Source organism: Pezoporus occidentalis, unplaced genomic scaffold, assembly GCF_034315485.1.
Source record: "Pezoporus occidentalis ecotype Australia unplaced genomic scaffold, CSIRO_AGI_Poc_V1 ctg36, whole genome shotgun sequence".
NCBI lineage: Eukaryota > Metazoa > Chordata > Aves > Psittaciformes > Psittacidae > Pezoporus > Pezoporus occidentalis.
In genome coordinates, this window is record NW_026915591.1 from 2000369 (window position 1) to 2018877 (window position 18509).

The window sequence follows — 18509 nt, forward strand, 5'->3', positions numbered from 1 at the left end:
AGATTAAAAATTTAATCATTTTGTGATTGCTTTGCCCAAGACAGGCTCCAACCATCACATCATCCACCAGTCCCTCTCTGTTTGTGAAGAGCAAATCCAGCCAGGCATCTCCCCTAGTTAGCTCCCTCACTAGCTGGGTAAGGAAGCTATCTTCCACATACTCCAAGAATCTCCTGGATTGTTTCTTCTCTGCTGTATTTTACTTCCAGCAGGCATCTGGTAGGTTGAAATCCCCATGACAGCAAGGGCAAGTAATCATGAAACATCTCCCAGTTGTCTGAAGAACACTTCATCTGTAATTTCATCCTGTCTAGACCAGATTCCTACCAGGGTATTTGCTTGGTTGGCCTTCCCCCAGACCTTCACCCACAAACATTCAGCCTTCTTACTCACATCATTGAGTTCAGGTTAGTTGATGCACTCCCGTACAACACAACCCCACCACCTCTTTTTCCTTGCCTATCCCTTCTGAAGAGCCTGTAGCCATCCATTGCCACTCCAATCATGAGAATCATTGCACCACATTTCTGTGATGGTGATTATGTCATGATTTTCCTGCTGCACAATGGCTTCCAGCTTCTCCTGTTTGTTGCCCATGATGCGGGCACTGGCATTTAAGCTGCCTTGTGGATTTGGACTCCAACAGCAGCATGTTACCCTATGGCTCATTTCTAGCAAGTCCCTTCCCTGTTTAAACCTAGTTTAAAGCCCTCTCCATAGGCCCTGCTAGCTCTTGGGCTAGAATCCTTTTCCCCCTTTTGGACAGGAGTACCCCATCTGCTGCCAGAAGACCTGGTGCCATGTAGACTGACCCATGCTCAAAACCCCAAAATTCTGAGCAGCCACAGAGCCAGGAATTAATTAGTGAGATTTTTCTGATGTAACCATTGTCACTGATTGTGACTGGCAGGAAGGACAAGAGCACTGCTTGGGCTCCCAAACCCTGAACTAGTCACCCCAAAGCCCTGAAGTCCTTCTTGAGTCCCCTCAGTCTTCTTGAAGAGATGTCCTCCTTGCCCACCTGGAAGACTAATAAAGAAAAGGGAAAGAAGAATGATAGATTCTGTTTTGAGTTAAATCAGGATGAAAAGCAGCTTGAGAAGTCTTTTGGCATTTTTCACCATCCCAAAATGCATCATTTCTGCAGTCTGTCCCAAGTTTAAACCACCCTGCTGTCATCTGGAGGCTTTGAACTTTCCTTATTTATGCTGAAAAGCATGTCACTAATAGGAGATACTGCACTGGGCAAAGCGAAGGTTGCATTCTTTGAGGAGTTTCATTTTTTTAATGATCTGTAATAAAATGCACAGACTGAAACTCATCTGTACCACAGCAAAGCTGGAATGAATTCACCCTGCTGCTTACTGACGTTTCATTAAGCCAGTGCCAATAGCAGATATTGATCCAATGACCAGTACAAGTTTGCAAGGACCAAGCCTGCATGATCTAGTTGGAAACTGTCCTGCTGAAGGTGCATCGTATTGAAGAAAGCCCATCACCCCACAGCTGGGGTACAAGGCAGTGGGAAGCTCCCTTCAACTCTTGAGCCCTAGGATACCTCATGTTGATGTGCCTGCAGGATTGGTGGTGGCAACATGATCTCAGTGTATCACTTGGTATGTGTCACCAACTATTTACATCAATGTGGAGTTCTAAAATGGGATGGTTTTGTTGTGGTGGGTGGAGGCCTTCTTTGCTAGGATTCTCCTCCACATGCAGACCAGCCAGTCTCACTTCTGTGCCTGCCAGAATCCCCTCAGGGATCGGTGTTGGAACCTGTCTTGTTCAACATCTTTGTCAGGGACATGGACAGTGCCCTCAGCAAGTTTGCCAATGACACCAAGCTGTGTGGTTCAGTTGATATGCTGGAGGGAAGGAATGCCATCCAGAGGGACCTTGACGCGCTTGTGAGGTGGGCTAATGCCAACCTTATGAAGTTTAACCATGCCAAGTGCAAGGTCCTACACCTGGGTGGGAGCAATCCCAGGCACAGCTACAGGTTGGGCAGAGAAGAGATTCAGAGCAGCCCTGCAGAGAAGGACTTGGGGGTGTTGGTTGATGAGAAAATGAACAGGAGCTGTCCCAGAAAGCCAACCATATCCTGGGCTGCATCAAAAGGAGAGTGACCAGCAGGTCGAAGGAGGTGATCCTGCCCCTCTACTCTGCTCTTGTGAGACCTCACTTGGAGTATTGTGTGCAGTTCTGGTGTCCTCAACATAAAAAGGACATGGAACTGTTGGAACAAGTCCAGACGAGGGCCTTTTATCTGAAGAGGGGCTACAGGGATGCTGGGAAGTGACCCTTCATTAGGGACTGTAGTGATTGGACAAGGGGTAATGGGTTCAAACTTAAACAGGGGAGGTTTAGATAGGATATAAGGAGGAAATTCTTTACCGTAAGGGTGGTGAAGCACTGGAATGGGTTGTCCAAGGAAGTTGTGAATGCTGCATCCCTGGCGGTGTTAAAGGCCAGGTTGGATGGAGTCTTGGGTGACATGGTTTAGTGGGAGGTGTCCCTGCCCATGGCACGGGGGTTGGAACTTGATGATCTTAAGGTCCTTTCCAACCCTAACTATTCTATGATTCTATGTTTCTATCCAATGAAAGATCTTGGGTCTATTGAGCCTGGCTTTTTAGCCTTCTGCAGGGCTTCTCTTTTCCAAGGTCTGGACATCTACCATGGTCTCTGTTGGTACCTCAGCTTCCCTTCTTTCAAGAGCTCTGTGCTATACAGAGGAAGAAACATCTGTAAGATCAAGGAAAGAAAGTCCAGTGAGAGTGTTAGAAATCTGCTCTCCTCTCTGCCTTAGTGCCAGGCAAAGAAGTATGAGAAATCTGGCAGCCCTTTGCTCCCTCTAATAACTTCATCTGTAAAGAAGAAAAGGCGAAGGGTAGATGAATAAATGATGATCTTCATCAAGAGTACATCTGCAAGAAGGAGAGATTGGTAGAAGGAGGCAGTAAGCAGGAGGAAACTTTTCTTTTGCTCACCTACCAGATGACCAACCCAGGCTAGACTTGTTTACATGGGAGAGCTGTTACAGAGTAAAAGGAATGTGTGAGTTTAAATCCCAAAGTGGACAAACAACCAGTGAGGGGGAAAAAGGATCCCAATGAGACACTACTCTGTAATAGTTAGGCTGCAACAGTTCCCATTGCTCTCTGCTCAGTTTCCCATTGCTTAGCCATCTCTGTATTGTGTACAGAAAACAAATTGGGTTTTGATTCAAGAAAGAATTTCAGCTCCTGGGTCCAATTTAGTCTTTGTATTGAGTCCAGTGTAGGATTTAGGGTCCTGAAGAGGATTTTGTTTCTATCAACCCTAAAGCTAGCTTTCATTGCCCCAGTTATGACAGAAGCCACGTGGGAGGGATTGTATCTCTTTGGATCATGGTCACAGTTCAGTCTCTCCTGAGGCCACAAAGACTAATACTCTTCTCTGCAATGGACTGACCCTAAACTTGGCCAACAAGCAATAGACCCTGGTTGAAAAATACCTTGAATTCATAAATGAAGTAGCCTTTCTGGTTTATTGTTTTAAATAATTTTGTATGTGGCAAGTGTGTTTTGCTGTCTTTGATAGTATTGGAGAAATGCTATACTGAATCTGGCCATTCTGCATGGTAAGACATGTAGTAAAGCATCTGCTATTTTGTTAAAGCAAAATAAAAAGAAAATCGTGAAGGCAAAGCAGCAAAAGAAGTGGTAAGTTTCAATTCCAGAATCTTGTTTAAAAACCATGGCAAGTCTCCCCACTTCCAAAGATGCACAGTGTCCTCTTTCGGCATCCCTTTCCAAGAAGAAACACAGAAGTACAGAGCCCAACGGGCATCTAACAGCTAAGCTGGCAGCAGCAGAAAATCCATGCATTGTTTTCCCCTGAGGTACAAAAAGAGGGAGGCATCTGTAAGTACTGAATGTATGGGCAGGAGGTGCTCAGGCCTGTGCAACTGGAAGAACAGAAGAGCTTCTGAGTCAGGAGACTGAGCTGTTCTCAAAAATTGCTCTTGTGATTGGTGTAAATGTGTGCAATCGTGCAAATAGAGTAAGAGGCTTTGGCATTTCTTTGAGAAACCTGACTCCTTAGCTCCACACATAGTTAAACATGTAATCACAACATTTGAGAAATCAGTGCCTATCACTCAAGCTGAGCTGTTTGACTGATCCGTTCTTGAAAGGTAGGTGTCAATGCTACCCTTAACCAAGGTTTGACTGATGTATTAGAGCATCAGGAAAGGACTTTGTGTAGCATTTTACATCCCTTGTGCGTTGCCCTAGAGGTGCAGCAGTGCCTTAGGCCTTTAATCTTGAGTTCAAATCCTGAGAACACCTATGTGTATTTTCTTTATGGCTGCTTTTTTAATAAACTGCCTTGATTTTGGCAACAGGATAAACCAGTGACCTGTCTCTGCTATCAGCCATGGATCCTAGTCCCTTGGTTGTAAATAGTTAGCAATGATAGAGAGATTTCCTATTAATTGGAGAAATTAGGGCAGTGTTATTATCCTGTCTTACACAGGGAGAGATGGAGACATAAAGACACAGTATGATTTGCACTTGGCCAAAGGTCAGGCCAGCAAAATAATTCATTCTCCTGAATCCCAGCCTGGTTCTGTGTTAGGCCATGATGCTCTTGGGATGTGACAAATGTGACTTGGATCTCTGCCTGCTTCCCTTCTCTTTCTTCTTCAGACATGATTTAAACTAAGCCAGAATGCTTTCAGATCCATACCAAGCATGAAGTAGATGGGGCAAACTTTCAACCACTCTCTTCTTTATATGCATGCTTGTTCGCAAATGCAGATCAGCCTAATTGACTGTCAGCATGCACAGATGTCTCCCTGCAAGAGTAGTTGAGTGCTGTGCAGATTGATTGCAAACACAAATGGAACCAGATTAAAATTTGACCTACAGTAACCAATTTCTAAAACACAGAGCAAGCATAAGAAGGTAAACTGGAGCATAGGAGGTTCCATGTGAACATCAGGAAAAATTTCTTTACTGTGAGAGTGACAGAGCACTGGAACAGGTTGCCCAGGGGGGCTGTGGAGTCTCCTACGTTGCAGATATTCAAGGCCCACCTGGACAAGTTCCTGTGTGATGTACTCTAGGTTACCCTGCTCTTGCAGGGGGCTTGGACTAGATGATCTTTTGAGGTCCCTTCCAACCCTTGGGATTCTGTGATTCTGTGATGGAAGTTCTGGACTCTGTGAAATCAGTTATTGATTGTTGTTGGGTTCTTCTGAAGGGTCTCTCCCTCCCTACATGCCCCCTTCTTTCTTTAGATGAGCAATTTGAGGAACACAGATCTTTATTAAGTAATGATGAAAGGATTAACTCCTTTCTTGCAAATAAAATGCCATTAAATCTCCCTTAAAAGGGCTTTTTCAACATCATGAACTTAATTCTTCTTTCCTTGAAATGACTTTGTTACTTGGATTGGAAATCTCCACAGCGCTTACAAGTCAATTCTGTAATTGCTTAGGAGGAAACTACATGAATACAGTTTCTCCAAAGCAAAATTAAAATGTGCTTGGTAGCAAGCTTTTGCTTTTGCATGCTACTGTGTCTGTGAAGTCAGGATCAATGGAAATTTGCAGTAAGACTGTTATTTACTGTTTCTTTCAACCAGTCAGCAGACTAACCTACAAAAATCTTCTTTTTCTCCAAAATCCAGCATGAAAGACTGTTTAGTGAAACATTCCTATCCCAGAGATGAACTAATTGCTCAGCAGTCAGTCATTTTCACTGCACAGCCAAGGACAGCGATTCCTTTCTCACACACAGATGGAGGAATGGTTTAACAGAAAAAGGTTCCTGGGACAGGAAGATTAAAGAGAATTTACTGGAGAGTAATTAAAGCAGTTGTTAGAACAATTTGTTTTTGAGGCTGAATTTCACATCAAAGGAAGTTTATCTGAGGAGTGTACAGAGCAGAAGAACAATAAAACCATCATTTCAGGTCATCTATTGTGCATTCTTAGTTCAGATTAATGAAGTGAGCTAAGAGGATGTGGAGATTTACAAGAGTATATTAGGTGAAGCAGCCTAAATGCAGTTTGCATTTGGAAAGAGGCACCTTGGCTTCAGTCTTTTTTGTGCTTTCAGTTCCTTTCTGTTTCTGCCAGGTTTCTTGTCACTGTCATATTGGGTAGAGGGTTTCTGACCATGATTCTCAGTTGCAGAGATTCCTGCCAGTGCAGGACACTGTGATCGGAGGCTGCTGTCGTGCATGAGCTGTTAACAGAAGCTGGGTTAGAACCAATGCTCCTTGCTGGCCCTTTGCTGGTGTTTGCTGGTCTTGCTCGCTTGGTCTTCCAATCCTAGTTGTCTGCTCCTACCTCCTTGATATGCCCTGACCTAGGAGGAGGCATTACTCCAAACTCTCCCTTGGGGTTAAGGGCTGGAAGTGCATCTTGTGAGGGACATTGCCGTCACCCTTTCTGGTTTGGAAGGGCAGTAAACCTGAAATGAAAACAGGTTTTCAAGACAGAGAACCAAGTCCAGACACAGTGAGTCCATCCACAGTGTGTGGCAGCAGCTTCTTATATCCATCCATCCCAAAGGAAGGTTTGCATTAACACCAGCAGTTTGGGTTTTTCTAGCTCACCATGATACTAACAGGCTGGACTTTCAGATGAAACACAAATACAGGTGTCCCATGGCCCTTCACTGAACTGCATTTCACAGCTCTTCTAGCCCAGGCGCCATGGCTTCAGTTTTGCTTAATTGCACACAGAAAGGCTTGTGTGAGGCAATCTTTTCATTTATTAATTTCTGTCTGGTCTTCCAATAGTTTATAATGTTAAATATGAGCACATTCATGTAAATAAAATTCATGTAAATAAAAAGGAAGATTTGTTAAAGTCTTAGTTATTAAAAAAAAAAGCTGAAAAAATAAGATTTAAAAACATTTTAACATCAAGTATTAATAGTGAATCACGTTCTCTGTGACCTGCCTAGAATTAAAAAACATTTTGGCTTTGGAGCAAGGCTGTTTATCAAAGATTACATGTGAGAAATTGGGCTTGACTGGCCTAGTTTTCAGAATATCAAAAAAGAGGGTCCCAGATATGCCCTGTTTTGACATTGAAGGCTCCTAGAGAGGACTAGTCCTCAAGGACTGAGGGAAGAAGTACCCTAGACTTACCTGAGCACATCAAAACAAAGGCCAAGGAAGGGTTTGCTGGTGATGACAGTCCTTAGCAATGCACGGTGCCAGCAGTGTGTTAGATCTGAGTGGGATCTGTCTTCAATATCTGGGATTGGGTTGAGATTTACAGTGCAAAAGGGTGGTTGTACAGGAGCAGCCAAAGCCATCCCAGGTGGGCTTCAATTTCCTAGGAGCTATGGAGAGACCAGCTCAGTTCCCCACCAGCTGCTGGAGGCTTTTCCTCAGAAGCATGGAGGGAACAGGAAGGCTTTGCCTTTCCTATTGGTGGTTGATCTGATTGCTTTGTGCAGGCAAAAATGTCTGTTTTTTCACAAGCTCTCACTTGGACCCACCAGCCTGGCATGGTCTTCTGTGCAGTTGTCATTCGTCCTCCCTCTGCAGCTTTTAAAATAAGTGTTTATCTGGAAGGACTGGCTGGTCTCTGAGGCTGGGTGGGAAGTGCATCCCAGCTGGGAACTGGCAATACCCCAGTATGTTGGGGGGGGATAAAAATAGCATCAGTGGAAGGGTGTAGTACACACACATACATACACAGAGAAAAGCTTTATAGGAAGACTTCATACACTAACTGCACCAAACCCTGATATTTGCACTGCTGTAGTCAGGGGTTTGGATGCTTCTTACCCACCATCATGTGGAGGATGTCTGCAGCCAAGCAACATGTACAAAGCCCCCTGTGTAGACACAGGCAACAAACAGGCATTTCAGGATACAGCTCATCTAACTTGTTTTAACATCTAGCTGCAGATGAAATGACTCACACCCTCCAAGTGCCTTTACCTCTCTTGGCTGTGCAGGTGTCCTGGAGGATTAATTTAGATGCAGACACAGGCTTCGTAGGTGAACTCTCTTCTGGGTGTCTGTGCTCTCGAAATTGGATGTATTTTGTAGATTGTTCTTGAAAGCAGGAAAATAGCACATCTGCCTGAGTACTGCATGGGTTGGGGTATCCTGTGTCTAAATCCTGGATCTGACACAAATTCACCTCCCTCATTAGCATAAGAAAACCGGCAATTACTTTTCTACAATGCACTCTGAGAGGTGAAAATTAATAGTATTTTTTGCAAATGTCTTTACAAAATTTGTTCTATATTGTACAGCCCGAGCATGCATTAAGATTTCTGTTATTTTCAGTTGTATTTGTTGGGGGATCTTTAGCACTATTTCTGAACAGAATGAGGTATACGTGATTGCATTATTTGTCTGATATTGTTTATATCACCACAACCATTAAATTCCATTTGCCAGCTTTAGCTAAGCTTGTGGGAAGGATTTGCCTTGAATCATTTCAGGCCAAGAAGGCAACTGAAGACAGCTGTCGTATTTCCAAAAAAGGACCTATATAGAAGGACCTATGTATTAAGGCGCCTTCTAGGATGTACCTGTATTAAATGGGAACAAAAATACAGGGATCTGGGCAAACACATTGGATTGAGAGTAGCCAGAAGGGAGATGGAGTTTCTACTAAGACATTAATACAGGCAAGATAGTTACCCCTGGAGCAAATTCTTGAGAGGTGATCACCACCACATCTGCCTATCCTGTGCAGTGAGTGTGACCTGGTGGTTACTGATTGTGGCTCCAGTCCAGCGTTATGACAGGGCTCCTCCTTGTGCCCTACATAGATGTCTGTAGCTGTGGGGACTAAAATGTTGTGTTTGCTTTCTGTTCCAGTTTTTGGTGCTGCAGAAACGTCCAATGAGCTGAACCAGGCTAGTTCTGCCAGGACAGGCCAGTTCTGCAGGGCTCCATCATCCCCAGACCAGCAGCCACATTTGTAGGATGCCACAGCTTGGGCACCCAAAGTTTATTAGTCACCGTGAAAATCTTTACATTGATGGCTCAGTGCACACCTGCTCTATTCATCACCATGACAACTGTGTGCCCTTTCGGTATACGTCTTGTTATGCATTTCTGTGAATGTCTGTGGTGAGGGACAGGCATGTATTGAACACCATTAACAGCATGGGTTGTTCTAGGAAATGGGACAGGATGATCTCTAATCAAATATTTGCCACTTTTATGAACTTACTGTAATTCTTCAAGACTTCTGTCAGTCCTTTAATCCATTAACATGCATTCCTAGGAGTCTCTTATTGAAAGAACTTTGTGAAGGGAGTAAGGTCACAGAGGGATGATTTTCACATACTGATGCAAAAAAGATAACAGACAAGGGATGCATTTCAAAGTGGCAGGAAAGGCCACAGCTTTGTTGATTACTTCAGTAGGAGATGGGAGAACTTCTGTGTGTCTCAGCCTTCAGCTGGCTCCCTGACCTCTCATTGCTGCTGCTCTCGTCTGCACTTGGCTTTGGGTTCACTTATACAAGCTGACACCTCACAGAAGCTGCTACAGCAGTAATGTACCCATTGTCTGTACTTTTGGTAAGGTCCCTCTTTAGAAGTGGTGGTGAGCTGAATTCACACTTGTGGCGAGTTACCTCAGGGTACAGAGGGGAGGAAAAGAAGTTGGGGTTAAGATCAAATGGAGAATCTCAAGTTGCTGCTGTCTCCTCTGTGCCTACCTTGTAGATAACCCAAATACTTCAGTTCCCAGGGCTGGCCATCAGTTAACTTCCACTTAACCTTCACCAGCTCAACAATTAACACCACCTGCATTCTTTTTCCTTCCCAAAATAAATGCATTAAAAGCAAGAAAAACAGAAACCTGGTCTCATGAGACAGGATTTGTGTCACATGAGGTAGTCTTTCACAATCCCATCTGTAAAGGAACTCACAGAATCTCCATCACATTAATGAATTTAGCACTTGCCATGAGACCAGGGTATGGCTCTTTACCCCTTGAGATGTGCTGAATGCACAGTTACTGTTACAATTCACATCTTATTTTTTTCTTTTTCTCCCAGTTCTTTATATATATTCCCTTGGTTGAGGTGGGTGTCCTGAAGAGGGGACAGTCTCCATGGGGTAACACAGGGGTGAAATGGTTTCTTTGTGGTGACAGAGTAGTTCAGTGGGTGACTGAGGACCAAGACCCCAAGTGCCGTAATCTCACAGTATCAGCTGGGATATGAGGGTCTGCTTGGTTATGCATTTCAGACTGAAAACCAAGATATATACAATTGTAAACACATTCATGTTACATGAGAAAGCCAAGGGGAGCATAGGCACAGACCTGTGCATCATCCCACCTTTGCTCCCTTGGAAATACAGCTCCACCAGTGTAGATCGGTCCTGAATTCTTGACACCCAGCTAACACCTGGATTTCTGAGTCCCTGGGCATTTTCCATGCTGATTCAGAGTGTAGCAAGCTTGCTTCTTCAAAGGAGCTGCCCACAGTCATTCTAGGATGTAACACTTTCTAACCCAAGCAGAGAAAAAGGAAAGGATAGATTGAAGAGCTCCGACAGGCTCCTGCCTGCATCCTACAAGAGACCAAAGGAATATCTTCTCCTGTGGAGGTGACAGGAGGACTTTGGGAGTGTGTCTTCTCCACTGCATGGGTATGAAGAGGGGAGAAATCCTTTGACTGAGAGGTTCCTGTGGCCTTGGTCTCACTCAGCTGGAGCAGATTTGCACTGTAGATCTGATGCTGTTTGTCACCTTGAATGCCTGTCCCTGCAGCAGGGACATGTTCAGCCTTCCGCAGAGCATTTGCACCATGCTGAGGCATGGCAGCGCCTGAGTTCAGACCCCTGTGCCACTAGGCTTTGCTCATTGAGTCACATCTGGCCAAGTGGTTCTGGGGCAAAAAACCTACAGTGATTTCCAGGCTTCCAGAAGAGCCCGCTCCAGGAGTATGAGGCACAGGCAGTGTCAAATTAGCGAAGTCCTGGCTTTTCTTCTACAGAAGGCAGCAGCAGCTGTGATGGGTAATTATATTCCATGCAGAGAGATAACCTTTGGCTGGAGGTGTTTTGAACTGAGAGGAGAAAAGGGAGAAAAGAAAGAGCAGGAATAGGGTGGGGGCAAAAAAGGGAGATGGGGTAGTTTTTGGTGAAGTGCAAGTTTTTGGAGAGGAATCAAAACCTGGTGCTATTTTGATTTGGGGGATTGGGTTTTGTTTGTTTTTTTTTGTTGTTGTTGGTTTGTTGTTTTTTCTTTGTCAGTCTGGTCTTTATAAACAGCTGGCAGGACAAGAAGATCTCAGAGTCCCTCTTCCAACCACACATTCTGTGCTGTACTGGTCACAGAAGCGCTGCAAGTCCCTGCCAGGCTGCAGGCAGCTGCCAGCCTTGCAGCATCCCCAACTGCCTCTCCCCACCACCCGCCAGGCACAAGCTGGATGCAGAGAGGAGGGTGCTTAAGCTGTAAAACAGGGTCATGACCAGAGAGCAGTGAAACATGGGGTCAAGGATGTTTCTCCCACACCAGACATTTTCAGGCACCTAGTCATTCTGGCCTGGCACAACATGGGGCAGAGCAGCACAGTCCAACAGGGAGAGCAACAGAGGAACCAGCCATCTTCTGTGAGACACAGCTTTGGGACACATCCGTGTACCTCATTGCTTTTGGTTTTGCATCATCTGCCAGAGGTACCACACTGCCCCCCAGGGAAACAAAGGCACAGACCAAACAACACAACACACTTTCCAAATCTTCATTTAGACAGTTTGGCTTCAATTAAATGCAATTACTTATTTTTGCATCAAGGGCAACTTCTCTTGCATTTATTTGCTGTCCCCAGTGGCTTGTCTGAGGGAGAGAATTGCTCCATGAGGGTAGGTGCTAATGAAGGGGAGCTTCCAAATGAGTGTATGGGTTGCTGCATCTAGGTCAGAGGAGTCAGATGAAAGTATCTTCCATATTTCTGTCTCATTGGTTTTGTTGTTGTTTTTTTTTAATCTGGGCTTCTAATAAACATGTTAACTTTCCAAATTATTATAAGCAGCTGCAGTACACAAGTATATATTTACTGCATTTGAAAGCTCTCTAATGAAGCTTTGAAGTCCAGCTCATCCCAGATTCATGCAGAGAAGGAGCTGTAGCCATCATGGCACTCCTTTGCCGACTTCTGAAGATCTGAGGCTTGAAAGCAATTACTTCTTTGCAAATATGGGCAGGTGTGAGAGGCCTTTTTATAAGAAGTAAATAGATACTGAAATATGGATATTTGAGTGGATACTTCAGAACCTACAGCTGGCAGTCACAGTTTTGTTTGCGTATTGCAGGGGCTTTCTTACCAGCACTGTCCCTACACAGACCATATTTGCATTTGCATGTGCTACTTTTCATTTTAGTTTCCTCACACAGAGACCAAGAGTTTCCCTATCCTGCCTCAGTCTCATATTCAAGAAAACTGGATAAACAATAACAAAACAAAGCAAAAAAATCATGTAAGTAATGTGCATAAAATCATCAGAAAAGTTTTTATTCTCTGGACCTTTCTACAGCTTGAGGCTCACATTCCTTTTTTCTATAGAGGCCCGAGAGATGCTGCAAGGTGAAATAACAGCAGTATTAAATGGCATAGTGTCACAAAACAGTGGTTATTGCTGGGTTTTGAAATCACACATCCTTGCTATGGTTCTTCTTCATGGTGCTTCCAGTACACCCACACATATTAGACATATAAACACTCCAGGAAATGCTTGTGTTGCTATATGAAGCCACTCAACATAGCACATGGGGAACCTAATTGCACCCTCCAGCCACTCCTAGAAAACTAGTGATAAGCAAAGCTAAAAAATATTGAGCACATTTGGATTTTCCAGTCTCCAGAAGGGTATGTATGTCGATTAAATTTACAGCTGTGTAGTTTCCACTGAATTGCTGTTTCCTTTTAAGCTGTACTAAAGACAGCGATGGAGCAGGTATGAATGAGTAATGGGTAGGTAGGTATCATGTTATTTAGGTTCTTGCTTGTTTGCTTTCTTCTCTTTATTCAGTTTCTTTCCTTCTCTTGGTGTCAGAATATTCTTAGCTCTTCAAGGCTCTATCTTCTGCATCAAAAATAAAGGTGAAACCTACTTTTGATCTACACTTTTAAGAAAGTATGTGTGTATATATATGTAACCTATCTATGCAGTGGCATATATCTGAGGTTACTATGTCTTGATCAGCCTCATTTGAATTCACTGCAAGAACTGAAGATAGAAAGGAAGGAGAAATGGCTCTTATCTCAGTACTGTTTCCCTCTGTCCCAATGTTTTCCCTATGTGATGTCCTTTGAGTACTGACTCTGTTATGGGTTTATCCCCCATAGATCATCTTCCGGAAGATCAGTGATGTCAAGAAAGAAGAAGAGGAGCGCCTGCGCCAGAAGAACGAGGTGACGCTGAGCATCCCTGTGGATCACCCCGTGCGGAAACTCTTCCAGAAATTCAAACAGCAAAAGGAAATGCGTAATCAAGGCTCAACCCACATCGACCCAGAAAGGAATCAACTTCAGGTGGAAAGCCGGAGCGTGCAGAATGGGGCCTCCATCACAGGCACCAATGTGGTTACTGTGTCTCAGATCACCCCCATCCAGACATCCCTGGCTTATATGAAAACCAGTGAGGCCGTGAAGCAGAACAACAGGGATGCGATGGAGCTCAAGCCAAATGGAAATGGAGACCAAAAATGTCTCAAAGTAAACAGTCCCATGCGGATGAAAAATGGGAATGGGAAAGGGTGGCTTCGACTGAAGAACACAATGGGGACCCATGAGGAGAAGAAGGAGGACTGGAACAATGTCACGAAGGCTGAGTCCATGGGGTTGCTGTCCGAGGATCCCAAGTCCACTGACTCAGAGAATGGTGTAAATAAAAACCCACTGAGGAAAACAGACTCTTGTGACAGTGGAATAACAAAAAGTGACCTTCGCTTGGATAAAGCTGGTGAGACTCGCAGCCCCCTGGAGCACAGCCCCATCCAGGCTGATGCTAGGTATCCTTTCTACCCTATTCCTGAGCAGGCCTTACAAACCACGTTGCAGGAAGTCAAGCATGAACTCAAAGAAGATATCCAGCTGCTAAGCAGTAGGATGGCTGCCCTTGAGAAGCAGGTGGCAGAGATTTTAAAAATATTGTCTGAAAAGAACGTACCCCAGATCTCTTCCCCCACGTCTCATTTATCACCCCAGCACCCCCTCCAGATACCCCGTCAGGATATTTTTAGTGTTTCAAGGCCTGCCTCACCTGAATCAGAAAAAGATGAAATCCACTTTTAGCATATACCTATGTGTATATATGTATACAGTATATATGCAGAGGTGTATATATACCTTTATACATATATATGTGTGTGTGTATACAGTAAATATATATACATATATATTTTCACTTGCATCCAATATGACTTGAACACACCAAGGATTTTGATATGTAAATATTGCATGTCCAGCTGGATTCTGGCCTGCCAAAGAAACAATTATTAACATAGATATTGCTTGTATAATATGCAGTTGACTGCATGCACACTTTACATTTATTTATAATCTCTATTATGTAATAAAAGAATGACTTTTGTGTAACAAAGGCAATGTACTATTTAAAGAATCAGGGTCTAACCTGCCAATATTGCCATGACAGTTTTGATCTCAGGCTGGGTGAATTGAGCTTTTATTTCCTCACTGTACTTTCTGCCGAGTTAAACAGTAGATTAACATGATGTGGAGGAACTCCAATTAGCTCAGACTCCAATTAGTATTATTTTCTGTATCATTCCATTGCAATATACTGTATAGTTGGTGATAAATTCCCCTACTCCTCCTAAAAGGGAGGGCTTCGCTCAGTGGCCAAGGAAGGTCACCATGTCTGGTGCTGGGGGGATCACTGGAATTTATTTATGTGGGTATTGTGCATGCACAGCCTTTTATTTCAAGTATCTGCCTGCTCTTTAAACATCGTAAGTAAGGAATAATAATGGTGATTTATGTAACAAAATGAAACTAACACAAACTCTCTCAGCTGCACTCCCTGAGTGTTTGGAGGTAACTTTCTTGGAAGCCTCCTTTTACTCATGCCATTTTTACTGAACTGTTAGAGTAAAATCATGCAGATTTTCTTTGCAACACTCAGCGATGGTGTCCGGTTCTGTCAGTATCTTCAATAGGATATCCCATTTTTGTAGGGTTGAGCTGGCCCTGCAGAAAGATTTTGCACAAGGTCTGAGCAAGGGACAGAACAATTGTAGTTCAGCTCCTCAGCAGCTGTGTGGGCAGGTTTGAAAGTCTGAAGTTGAAAGGCTGCTGTTAATCCCCCTCCACTCTCTTTACTGAGGACGTTTGTCAGTCTGCAAACTGCCTTTGAGGACAAGAGAAAGTAACTGGTCAAGATGAAATTTGCTTTAGTCCAAGGCATCGGGATGAAAATATTTGGGTGGGGGAGTGGTGGGTGTGTTGGGAGATGAAGTTCTCCCTAGGGTGCTGCTCACTTCTCTTCCCTGGACTTGTGGAAGGTTTCAGTGCTTGGGGGGACACACTTCACAAGCAGGCCTGCAGTGCCCACACAGCCAGTTGTCACGTGTACCAAGTCCCTTAGGTCTGTCCTCTTAGCTGGCTCTGATCAGCATCTCGCAGTCTTGAACTATGCCCTATCTCCACCTCCTAGGCTGGAACGCTGTCCTCTATGCAGCGCTGCTGGTTTCACAGGGCTGCAGCAGGGCAGGCTCTTGCACTGGATCCTGTTTGTTCTCCTGTTTGGAGTTGACATTTTGAACTCTGGCTGGGTCTGCCCCTGAGTGTGGTGGGGTTTTTTTTGCCTCTCTGCACTGGTTTTGAATCCAGATACATGTGATGTACAACAGAAATGGCCATCACAGATTCAGAGCTGTTAACCTGTACAGCTTGAGGCCAGCCCAGCAGAGTGCAATGGCTCCTTAAAAGAAGGAAGTCCCCTCCACATTTAAATAGCCTCTTGTATCATGATCCCATGTTTTCAAAAGTGCCTGGACTGAAACGTATATGTACCAGAAAGTATCGCTATCAATCAGTTAAATAAAAGACATGCTTAGAATTAGTAGGCATCCTGACCAGACACCAATACCAGATCCATTACTTAACATTAAGAAACTAAACTGAACTGTTTCCTGAAAAAAAAAAAAAGAGGAAAAAAGCAGCAAACCCCCAAGCCCACCAAAGCAACAAACAGAACAAACCATTATTTGCAGTAGTGGCAATTAGGAACCTACATCTTAGGGTGAACATACACACTTCTGCTGTGAAATCCCAAATCGCTAAACCTCCAAAAGTTCATAAGAAAGCTGAAGAAGTCATTGCTTCTGTTGTGTCAATTCATGGAGGCTTTTGGGGAGATGATGGTCTTTCTCATTTGCTGTTTCTTTCTGTCCTGTTTCTCCCCCTTCTTCAATTCTTTTCTTTAGGAAATTATAACCAAAAAAAGGGGAAGAATAAAATGCCACCAAAATGGACAACTCTTCCCAAGTCTAGTGGTTAGGCTGCCTGCTCTTTATAGTTTTCTACAGTTGCAGTTGCCATTGTCAAAACTTTCAACTGTATTTTGCAGCTGCTTTTCTGTCACAAGTGCAGATCTGGAACTTTGCAACCATGCTTTGGTCTGCAAGGACAAACTGTGCTAGCAAAACAGCAGATCCTGCTTCAAATCCTACCCTGGGACTCTGAAAGAATCAGAGGTTTATAGGGTTAGGGAGATACAGGGTCGCTGCTGGCTGCTGGAATATATACTGACATTGTGGGTACAAATTTAAGTGCCGACATTTGAAGATTTGCATGTTTTTGCCTGACTTGGATTGCTGGTTAAGACAGACGTGCAGCATCTACCCAGAGCTGCCCAATGAATAGCTGAATCACACAAGCTGTCTTGGGGTCAGATTTTGGTAAAGTTCCTTGAATGCATGAATCTACTGCGATGTGATGCTGTAAAAGAGCCATCAGGGTACTGGGAGTGACTTTGTTAGAAAGTTTTAGCCTTAATAGCATTCCTCTGCCTTTGTGAAGGACTTCTTTTCTTTCTTTGTAAATGATATTAATTCTAGATAAAACTGCATGGCATGCAAACAGATCTCTATTTAGGTTTATCTTGCAAGTCAGGTGTAACTTTGTGCCACCTTATGATGAGAGAACATGTAACAAGATTAATCTGGCCTTGAAAATTATTTGAGCCTGGAATGTCTATTACAGTTCAAGTGAAACTCGACTGGTTAAAATATGTAGTGGCTAAAAGCCATGAATAGTGTAAAATACCAAGTTCATGGAACAAATATGGTGTTTCCAGCTCCACTTTTAAAGTTTCTTTGACTCTGATATTCCAGTATTGTCCATTACAAGTTCAGTCGAATGATCTTGTACCTTGCACGAGGCAGTAGCATGATGGGTGTCTTGGAAACGTGATATATGCAGCCTACAGAAGAGCCCTGTGTTTTGGGGTGCAGCCAGAGGCCAAGTTTGTGGGATTGACTCTGGTGGCTGTCACTCTGGAAATCTGGCTTCCATAATTCTGAAGCATTTTGCCTCCAAAATTTCATGATTGAAGCATTACATGTTGTTGCATGGAGTTGTTATCAGGGCACTGGTTCAGCTTTCCTACACCATTGCGGTTGTGCATGTCGAGTGTACTGCCAACTGGGGCATTCCTTTTCTCTTAAAGAAACGAGACAGAGTCTTGTTCAGGCTTGACTGATAGCAACCACCTGTAGCCATTAAGTGCAATAAGGATACTAATGTGTCTCTTCCACCTAGGCCAGTGATCAAGCAGCTATATACCACGTGGAGGGAGCTCTTGGCTGCATGCTTTCCTTTCCTCTAAGAGCTCTATACCTGTACGGGTTTTCCTGCCACATGCTGGTAACAGCATTCATAGCACTTACCTTGTGCTTTGTGTGTTCAAAGCATTTTACCTGCACATAAGTGGATTTTATCCTTCTAGACTTTGGAATAGAAATAAAATGTGTACAGAAAAGTAAACACTTTCCAAAACAAATGTACTAGAATACCTTTCATAACGTTTTCTGTGTGATGTTACATATATGAGATAGACCAGCACTTCAGGATAATACCTGCAAAAAAATTACTTGTAGTGAAGATTCAGTTCTTCTGAATTTGTGTTTGTAAACCCTTCCCCCCCCCCTCTTTCTGTCAGGGGTTAGAGCAGAGCTGACTTGGAAGTGACAAACTTAAGCTTTGCCCATTTTTCTTTTCCCTGTTCTGCAGAAGTAGCACAACTATAGGGACTCAATGTGGTTGGCACAAAAGTTTGGGATCATTGCTAGATTCAGATTCAGTCTTCATTTACCACCACATGGGAAGCAACACAGGTGTGAACTGAAGGTTGAATCTGGTAATCATATCGGACCTTAAAGTGTATTTTGGAACCCAAGACAACTTTCGAGAACTGGCAGCTGCAGAAATAACACTGTACTATTTGCAAGCCATGAGCAGTCACTCTGGAAGTGACCAAGACAGTCATACAGAT

The 18509-nt window shown here is 43.8% G+C and overlaps 1 protein-coding gene across 2 annotated transcripts in view; it reads left to right on the forward strand.

Annotated features, from left to right (window-relative positions):
• Positions 1-15198, forward strand: part of KCNH5 (potassium voltage-gated channel subfamily H member 5) — a 160635-nt gene extending 145437 nt beyond the window's left edge. For both annotated transcript variants that reach the window (XM_062630747.1, XM_062630748.1), the window contains one exon: positions 13340-15198. In XM_062630747.1, coding sequence (XP_062486731.1) covers positions 13340-14287 — 948 coding nt within the window. In that variant the 3' untranslated portion in view covers positions 14288-15198. The remainder of the gene's footprint in view (positions 1-13339) is intronic.
• Positions 15199-18509: the final 3311 nt, after the last annotated feature.